Below are 10,507 nucleotides of genomic sequence, written 5' to 3' on the forward strand. Positions count from 1 at the left end.
ATTAGTTCTTGTGCATGTTTGAATATGTATGTTACATATGGTTAGAGTTACTATAAATTACATTATTCCTATTTTATATGAAGGTACATTGTGTTTTAATTTGCTGATTTCTGGATTATATTACATATCACTAAAAAGACTTGTTTCTTTAAAGATCTTATGATAATTCCAATTTTTAGGGAAAATTATGACAATTATTGTCCTGACTGTATGTTAACAGGAAGGCTTCTTTTTCATAGATTTTATAAGCAATGATTGATAAAAGACAATAATTAGGAAACTACCCATTTTCAGTTGATTGTCATCTGGTTGAGCAATAGTAATGCTTTATTCTTTTGTTTAATAGATTCTCTATTTGTAAATTCTTCCTACTGGATATGTTGTGTGTGTGTGTGTGTGTGTGTGTGTGTGTGTGTGTACTTTTTGTTTTCATTTTTTTTCTTGATACCAGAGATTGAACCCAGGGTCATCAAATCACTGAGCCACATCCCCAGCCATTTTTATATTTTATTTAGTGACAAGGTCTCAGTGAGTTGCTTGCTCAGTGCCTCGCTAAGTTGCCTATGTTGGGTTTGAACTTGCAATCCTTCTGCCCCAGCCTACTGAGCTTCTGGCATTACAGGCATGAGCCACTGCACCTGGCTCTTCCTCATTTTTTAAATTAAGTTGTATATTTTGTAAATTGTTTAGAAAGACTCAGACTTTATAGTTAATCATTTAATTTCCCTCTATTTTTGTTTTCATCTTTCTTTGCTTTCCTAAGTTACATGCTTCATATGTGCATTTAAAAATAGCATAAATCAAAGCAAATATGTATGCACATTTATATCCCATTCATCTGTATGTATAGAAATCCTTATAGTCTATTTTTGGAACCACTAATTTTTGCATTAATCTTCCTTTCTTCTGCTTACCACAGCTGTGTTTGTTCATACTGTGGTATTTTCTAAATTTTAAGATGTGGCTGCATATTATGCTCTTAGTAACATACCAAGTAAAAACATTATAATAGCAGAAAAATAAGTAAAATAGATGGAAGAGAACAGGGGAAGGGAGAAGGGGAGGGAAAGAGGAAGTACTGGTGACTGAATTTGAATAAATTCTATTCCATGTGTTTGTAATTACGTCAGAATAAATCTGGATGCTGTGTATAATTAAAATAACCTATAAAAGAGAATGCATATTAGAATTTAAAATTAGGAGTTTTACTCTAGCACAGATACAACAGGTATGATGTTGGTTAAGGTAGCACAATGTCATTATCATATTCTATCCTGCTAAATGATTTTGAATTCACGCTTATCAAGTGGTAGTGGCTTATTGACTTCAGAGAATATTGTCTATATACTCATAAGTTCTCAATGTAACTAAGAGTTACACTGTAGTCTATTACATAAATTTTTGCTAGTGTTTCATCTATACTAGAGAATGTGATATATATGCTATATATAATGTATATATACCAGAAAATGTTATACATTTTTGACAAGTGTTACTTCTTTCTGCTAGAGCTGGATTATTTCCCAGTGATTCCTTTTCCCAGCCCCACCCCAACTCCAACCCATACTGAGTGTAATATGGCATCAGCTGTGGCATATGCCTGTGTGAGGTAAATAATTTTTTTTTTAAATTGGATTTCTTGTTTCCTCCTCAGTTCACTCAATAAGAGATCAAATGATAGATTCCACTTCCACTAAGACTACGTGCAATGTTCTCAACTGCTTTCCCATGAAGGCAGCTAGGCCATTTAAAAGCTACTACTTATTTTTATTTGAGTTTTTTCTTTTTTACTATTCTATATTTGATCATCATAATAATCCTGCAGAACAGGCACTACTGTACTCATTTCTCATATGAAGAAACTGAAGTGTACAAAATTTAACTAACTTGCTTATAATGAAAGGCTAGTAAGAAGCATATCCAGAGAAATCACTCTCCCAAGTGTTTATAAAAGTGCTAAGTGGAGGAGCATATGGGTACTGATTACGTCCTGGAAATGTTTCCTTTTAAGTCAATGAAATTCAGTAAATGGATTTAATGATATGGGAGCCATGACATTAAGTGGCTTCTTTATCTTCAGGAGAGTGATTATTAGGGACGTTTCCTTTATCATATTTGTATGTGTGCACATCTGCCAAATTTACACACATGAGACATAAGCAAATTAACCTTGCTTCAGCAGGCTTTTTCTGTTACAGTTGGAATGATAACTTCTGTATGGACCCCAGGACAAAATTCCTGAGTCCTTGTGGGGATGGGGGACAGCACATACTATGAATCACTCACAGAGCAAAACTCTGTGTGGCAAGGGCTCCTTTGTTCCTGACTGCAGCAGAGTGGCCCAGCAGCCATTATGTCATCTGTCATTTGACCTCTCTGAATAAACTGAAGAGGGAACAAGGAATCCCATGTTTTAAAAATATCTTCTTATTTTTTTGAATAAGTATATGTCACAAATAATATGCTGTTTACTACATTTTAAGTAATTGAATAGCACATTGACTTTTACATATATGATCTTTGTAAAAATAGATTATTTGAAATTATTAATGTGAGGGTACTAGGTATTATTATGTCCCCTGCCTACAAAATAATTAGAAAATAATAACTCTATCTTAACACCAGTTCCAAAGATTCCCCCAAAGAAAACTTGGTGGAGCATTAATTCTTGAATAACAGCTTCTTAGGTCTATAAATATTCACAAACTCCACCTTTATACATAACATTTTAATACATTACCTATGCTTTAAGTTTTTTGTCTATTCTATATTTAATCATCACAATAATCCTGCAGAACAGGAACTACTGTACCCATTTCTCATATGAAGAAACTGAGGTGTACAAAATTTAACTAACTTGCTTAGAATCCATGGCTGGTAAGAAGCATAGCCAGAGAAATCACATTCCCAAGTGTTTATAAAGGTGCAAAGTAGAAGAGCACTTGGATACTGATAGTGCCCTAGCAATGTTTGTTTTCAAGCCAATGAAATTCAGTAAATGGATTTAATGATATGGGAGCCAGGATACTAAGTGGCTTCTTTATCTTCAGGAGAGTCATTACCAGGGACGTTCCCTTTAGCATATTTGTATATGTGCACATCCACCAAATTTACACACATGAGACATAAGCAAATTAACCTTGCTTCAGCAGGCTTTTTCTGTTACAGTTGGAATGATAACTTCTGTATGGACCCCAGAACAAAATTCCTGAGTCCTTGTGGGGATGGGGGACAGCACATACTATGAATCACTCACAGAGCAAAACTCTGTGTGGCAAGGGCTCCTTTGTTCCTGACTGCAGCAGAGTGGCCCAGCAGCCATTATGTCTTCTGTGTCATCTGTCATTTGACCTCTCTGAATAAACTGAAGAGGGAACAAGGAATCCATGTTTTAAAAATATCTTATTTGTTATTTTTCTTGAATAAGTATATGTCACAAATAATATGCTGTTTGCTATATTTTAAGTAACTGAATAGCACATTGACTTTTAGGTATATGATCTTTGCTAAAAATAGATTATTTGAAATTATTAATGTGAGGGTACAGATATCATTATGTTCCTTGCCTACAAAATAATCAGAAAATAATAAATTTACCTTAATACCAGTTCCAAAGATTCCCCCAAAGAAAACTTGGTGGAGCATTAATTCTTATATAATAGCTGATTAGGTCTATAAATATTTATAAACTCCACTTTTATGTATATAGAATTTTAAAATACCACCTATGCTTCAAGCTTTTTGCCCAGACTATATTAGATCCTCACAACAATTCTATAAAAGAAGTGCTATTATACCCATTTCTCATATGAAGAAACTGAGGTAAAGAGAATTTAAATAACTTATACCATATGGCTGGTAGGAAGCAAAGTCAGGATTTTAATTGTCCTTTATCTGCCTCCCCAGCCCACTTTTTCTACTGACACTTGATTCACTATATTCATAAAACTTAATTACTATTGTCTGGTTTGAAATACTATTTGAGTAAAACATGATATTTCATGTGGTTGGGCAGTGTACATTAAGGATAAAATTTCCAGAGTTCCCCAGGTTCAGCTTAGAAACACCTTCCGGACAGCTTAGCCACTACCAAAGCTGTTTTGAGATTTTAGTATCAGTATGGTCTTTGAAAATGCTCCATCAAGTCCCAATTTTTGATTGCTTTGTTTACCTGAGATCTTCTTTTCCCACATGGATGAGGAAATAGGTGAAACAAGGAATCACATAAGGGAGAGTTAATGTTAAATTATGGGAGGCTGAGGCACTTTCAGAAAGTAGAATAAGAAACACTGAGACTGGCAGCCTCTTGATAAAATAGCTAATTTATGCTCCCATCTGCCCCTCCTAGCTGAACTATCTAGACTTACATGCCTTATATACATTGCTACATGAAGCTGGTCAACCTGCTCCTGTGTAGGGGTAGAGACAGCAGGGGAAGTCAAGCTCTAGAAATTACCATTTGAGTTTCACCCCTTGTTTTACAAATTTATACCTACTAAGTTTTCCCTTATTTACCTCTTAAGTATGAGAAAATTTGTGATCTGAAAATTAAATCAGTATTTTTAAATATGCTTAGAACATGAAATCAATTCTGTAAATGTGCTTGGCTTTGTTGGATAGTCATGGCAGTCTGAAAATCCTGGGACTCAAGCTCCCATTATATTTTTTCAGCTATCTTAGCCAAGAGCCAAGGTAAGTGTACTCTGCAGTTTGCGTATTGTTATGTATTATTCCATACAAATCAATTACATCAAGTACTTAAAATTGTGTTGTCCAACTCTTTGGTAGTCTTTGCTGTTCAGTTACTAAACTATGGATTAAATTATCCAATAAGCATTTGATTTTTTGCATTTTATATTTTTTATCAATTATTTGCACACTTAGCACAATGTTATACTACTAGCACAAAATCTGAATATCATATATTTCTGGTGAATTATAACTTAATGTTCATACATCATTCCTCATTATTTCCAGCAATGTTTATGCTTAATATAAATCTGTCTGTCATAAAGAGGCACAGCACCTGTTTATTTTTTTTCCTAGTTTGCCTATATGCTTCTGTATTTTTTTATACTCTAAGTATGCATTTTAAACAGCATGTTGTTCCACTTTAATTTTAAGCACTTTTTATAGCATTTGACTTTTCACATTTAAACTACTTTTATTTAATGTAATTATAGCCTGTATTAAAGTTTTTCTAAATTTAATATTTGGTCTTTTCTTCATTCTTTTATTTTTCCATTCTTACATGCTTAATGGTTTCATCATTTTTATTGTTTTTCCTTTTTTCATCTATTACTCTTATTTGTAAATTCTATCACAAGCCAGTGACTTGGAAAGTCTTCAGCTATCTAGCTATTCATAAGATATTAAAGGCAAAGAACTGTTTACCTGATCCCAGAATTTACTGTCAGTAAGAATCATAAGATTGTGGTTAAATTGCATAGAAACAGACATTCTGTATTTATAAAAGCATAGCATGCTCTTAATGCCATCATAGGCATTACTAATAAAATGCTTTCTAAGTCCTTTAAGATTTCAGTGTGTTAAAATTGGCTGTAGACATGGAGTCATTTTCATTAGATGCTAATCACTGACATCTATGCAGGGACAGAAAGATTATGCACACAACTCACACAATAGCCCATATTGCTAGCCTTTGATTTTTAGCTTTCATCTCTGCATTTATTTTATTACATAACATATATATTATGGGGTATATTATTTTATATATATTTTCAAATACATAACTTTAATACTTATACACATATTGTATATATATATATAATATGTCATTCTTAAATATATACTTCCAAATATAAATAATTTCACATCAAGCTAAACAGGATAAAAACATGTAAACATATGCACTTGGTTTTGGTCAAGTAAAACACGAAATCACAAAGTAACCACAAGTTAACAAGTGCACTTGAAGAGGAAAGAGGGAAAAAACAGACATGTAAACAAGACAGCAGCTGCAAGGCCCTGCAAGGGTCCATTTTTTAAGGCTATTGTGGCAAAAAGCTCCTAATTCAATAAGACTTCTCTTTTCACACTGTCACAATTATTCTTGAGGGACTTCACAATGAGTAGAAATTCTGTAAACACTACACTATAACTGAGTGAATACTGTTGGAAACAGACATAACAAAACAAACCATCAACTGACAGAAATATTCATTTCACCAAACAATAACTGTAAGGACATTTTGTTACTTTTTTTAACACAGAAAACATCATAATCCTTGTGGGGAGAAATAGGGAATAGACAAGAAAACAGAGAAACACTGCATAAAGATTGCCTCAATAGCCCCTGAAAGCAATAGGCATGTCAATCAATAAAGGGAGAACAGGCAGCAGAACAGCAGATGACAGAGCCTCAGCAGACTAGACCATGTGCCACAGCATGATACTACAGATTAAAATTGAAATATTCTTCCAGCTGATAATAAAGCCAAGCCCACTGATCATCAGAGAAAGGAAAACCAACTCTCATTGCAAGAAACCGCTTAAACAACAGATTGGCCAGCCAACGTATGACAAGCTCCTTTTTACTGCTTTTAAAGAGCATGTTGCTCTCTGACACCCGCACAGGCTCCAAAACTTGATGCCAGTATATGCCGGATGGGCCACCACCTCGCCTATGATGGCCCCAGTGGTATGTATGCTTGTAAAAACAGTTCTCTCCAAATGGGCAGTAACCCCTGCCATGAGCAAAATATCTGCAGTCCTTCTTTCTCATTCCCTCCTTGTATTGCTGAATAAGTTTCTCCTTCTCTTCCTCATCCTCCACCCAGAACTCACTGGGAGTGACAAAGCTGGAGGGCACCCTGCACTGTGGGCAGGACTTACTGATTCTGTTCTCAAACTGTCTGACACTTCTCCACCTGCGGATACATTGAATACAGAAGGTGTGGTTGCAGTTGTAAAGGATGCCAAAGCGGCGGTCGCAGGGGTTGGCTTTCTCATAGACAACCTCCATGCAGATGCCACACACTTTGTCCATGCTGCGCTGCACAGCAAACGAGAGCTCCATATCTCTCTCGTGTGCTTCCATGCAGGCACTTATATGAGCTTCCCGCTGAGCAGCATCCACGGGGTGTAAGGCCTGCAGCCCACACATGTCGCATATATCTCCGTGGAGGTAAAAACAGCTCTCCCCATTAATGCATCGTCCCCTGGCAGCATAGCGGCAAAGCTGCATCCCCATGCCCACAGCCATCTGCTCTCTCTCAGGCACCGGCCTCTGTAGAGGAGCCTCGGGACCATACGGTGGGACCATGCGGCCTCGGTAGGGCTGCCCGGGAACAAACTCAATGGCACCCTCCCAGCCTTGTGCACCTGCTCCTCCGGCAGCTTCAAGGCCTGCATTGTCTGTCTCAGCTTCAAAGAAACCCCTTTCAGCAGCCCAGCCAATCAGAGGCAAGGAGCTTGAGGATGCAGCAGGAGGGGCTTCCGCCACTTCCTGAGTCGGGGGCTCGCTCTGCGCAGCCGTACTAGGTCCTCTGTCTGCAGAGGCCTCAGGCGGCGAAACGTGGCCCTCCCTGGCCATCTGCCGCACAGAGGGGTCGTGGGAGTAGCGGCAGTTCTCCCCCTCTTTGCATTGCCCATGCAGATAATACCTGCAGACGATTTGCTTTCTCCAGTCGCCACTGTTCGGTTCCGGAAGAGGGTTGGGGTTGGCCCCGCCCCCTGCGGCCTGGGCGTGCCCCACAGCCTCTGTGCCGGGGTGAGCTGGGCCAGGAGCCACAGGGAATGAGGCCAGGCCCGAAGGCACGTCGAGAGGATTTACACCTAAAGTTGCAGACTCTCCAGAGACCTCAAACCCGGGGAGGCCCGGCCCAGACACACCCTCCCCCGCTGCCTCGGCACCTGCCTCGGCCCCATCTGCCTCGCAAGTTTCAAAGGGAGCTGCAGCCTCTTCCATAGCACCTTCTTGTCCCCAAAAAGGCTCCAGAATGTCTCTAGTTGTTTTAGGTTTAAAATTTGAAGCCGGGAGCTCCGATCGAGCACGGTGGCTTCTCTAGAAGAAGTGTTCACTTTTTTTCCTTCCCCCCTGAAACCCGGTCCCTGTGAACTTTGGTTCCTACTGCTTGTTCTGTAGGAAGTGTGTAGGACACTTCCTGTGGTGACACCACTTGCATGCTATTGGCTCTGCATTGTGGATCTCCAAGCTGACATTTTTCTTTTTGTTCTTGTGAGCTGGAGCGGCTACAGCCCCCTTTGTATGGCGTTTGCCACTCCTCCGGCTTTGTTCAGGCAGACCCTAATCCCCCCATTCATCACCGTTTTCTCCGGAGAATGAGGTTTTAATTAAATGTTTTCAAGTATCCATTGTGCACATTTTATTTGATTATTTTTCCATTTGTTACAAAAAAATCATAATCATTGCTTTCTCCCTTTGTTCCTGAAGCATTTCATTCACAAATACTATAAATTTATTTGTTTGTTCACGCCATTTTATGTCTGTGGCTTTACTTATTGTATTTTATTATTTAATTATTTACTCCGTGACTCTCCAGTGTTAGAAGCTTTTTCTTGTTTTGTTCTGTTGACAAGAGAGCATTCCTTTTGGTCTTTATTATTATTATTTTTTAACTTCAGGGGCTTTCATTGTGGATACGCTTTTCACTAGCAAGGCATTGTCAGCAGGGAGCCGTTCTCATTCGAGGCTTGTCAGTGCTTGTCAGATGTCTTCCTTTGTTATAGTTCTTAACTCTCGCTTCCCCCAAAGTGTAGAAGCCGTAAATTTGTCCCGTCTTAACGCTGTCTTAATAAACCACTCTGCCCTGTGGGACCCAGGCTTTTTGTTTTTCCTGTTGATTTAATTCATGATGGTCCATTGTTCCCCTTCCTTTCATCTATGTCCATACTCTATTGCTGCAGTGCAGCATCTCATAATGTATTCTTTTGCCATACTCTCACAAGTGTTAATTTTTAATTTCCATGAGAGAGCATTCTTTTGTTGTTTTAGATATATTTTATTAGATTAATAATTTCCATGTGTATTTTTAAATTTATAAGAATACTTTTGATGATATCTGAAGTTTTAACCTGTAATTTTCAGCATTTTGGGGAGAGAGAATTATTTTCTCTCCCTTCATTTTCTTTGCATGATTATTTGAACTTTAAAGTCTCAAATATTTAACTTACTAATTATTTCCTAAGATAAAACCTTATGTGTTGTTATGTCACCACTTTAAATATTATTGGATCTTGTTTGCTAAAACATGTACCTTATAGGGATTTATAACCTGAATTTACATTTAAGAGTGGACAGAAGTTTAAATATTTATTATATACTCTTTTAGGTCAATGTATTAAGTCCTAATTAAAGAAATTTAAAAAAAATCATAAGCAAAGAAAGCAGAGAGTAGCAAATAATAAATATAGAAAAGCAATGAATTAAGAACAATAAGCATAAAATGAGGGGGCTAAGTCAAGTAAAATTCTTTGAAAGGATTTTTTGAAACTCATAAATTTCTGGTGCAACTTATCAGGGTAAAATGAAGAAGGCTTAAATAACCAAGATTGACAAAGCTCTGTAATTTTAAAAGTATTATCACTAATTAATAACAAATACTAAAAACCGCAAGACAATATCAGGAACAAGTTTGACAATTAAACTTTAAAGTTGAAGTAGTCATACACCTATAAACAAATCTATTAATAAAAATGTCAGGGGCAAAAAAAGAATTATAAGGTCTATTATGTCAATTTAATATGCAATTAAAATTATTCTGCAAGTAAAGCTTATACAGCTTTCTCTCTTACATAAATATAAAGGCAGAAAAGCCTTTATTTATATTCTAAGTCATGGCTAACACATTAGGACAAGCAAAGGAATAAAAGACATTAGAATTGTAAAGAAATTATTGGTGGAAAGCATCAGAAAATTGAGAATAATTTCAAGGTAATAATGCTGCATTTAGTAAGCATACTTAAAAGGACATTGGACAGGAATGCAATGAAATATTAGTGCTCTCTCTGTCTCTCTCTTTATCTCTCTCCATTCTGTATAAGAAATAAATTGGACATTTAACTTAAAAGCATTTTGACAGCATTGAAAGTTAACTATCTGAGGGATTAAAATAGTTAGTACTGTACACAAGAGCTCGTGTGTACCAATTTCTCCACAGATTCACAAACACAAGAATTCTGAATATGTATAGATATATATTATCTGTTTAATGTTTAATGTTATATTCCCAGACCTATGTCTAAGTCATGTTGGATCCTCTTTATATATATATATATATATATATATATATATATATATATATATCTTTGTGCAGTAGAATTCTCTGTGATTAATTTATATATGAACCATTCAGTATAATATCCATGACCTCTTATGGCTACTGAGAAATTGAAATGTGGCTAGAACAACTGAGGATTTGAATTTTTATTTTTTAATTAAAAATTTAATAGCCACCTGTGACTGTTTGCAACAAGATTGAACACCGAAGTTCAATATAGTATTTGACCATCACAAGCCCTCAAA

General features: G+C 36.6%; 1 protein-coding gene across 1 annotated transcript; it reads right to left on the reverse strand.

The window, feature by feature from the left end:
- Nucleotides 1–6,267: 6,267 nt before the first annotated feature.
- Nucleotides 6,268–7,995, reverse strand: Mkrn3 (makorin ring finger protein 3). Its single transcript, XM_027950999.2, has one exon. The coding sequence runs from the start codon at nucleotides 7,928–7,930 to the stop codon at nucleotides 6,416–6,418; it is 1,515 nt and encodes a 504-aa protein (XP_027806800.1). The 5' UTR covers nucleotides 7,931–7,995; the 3' UTR covers nucleotides 6,268–6,415.
- Nucleotides 7,996–10,507: the final 2,512 nt, after the last annotated feature.

This window comes from Marmota flaviventris, chromosome 2 (genome assembly GCF_047511675.1).
Source record: "Marmota flaviventris isolate mMarFla1 chromosome 2, mMarFla1.hap1, whole genome shotgun sequence".
In the NCBI taxonomy this organism is placed as follows: Eukaryota; Metazoa; Chordata; class Mammalia; order Rodentia; family Sciuridae; genus Marmota; species Marmota flaviventris.

Coding starts and splice junctions, on each gene's coding strand:
- Mkrn3 (XM_027950999.2), bottom strand. CDS start 7,930: ATGGAAGAGGCTGCAGCTCCCTTTGAAACTTGCGAGGCAGATGGGGCC.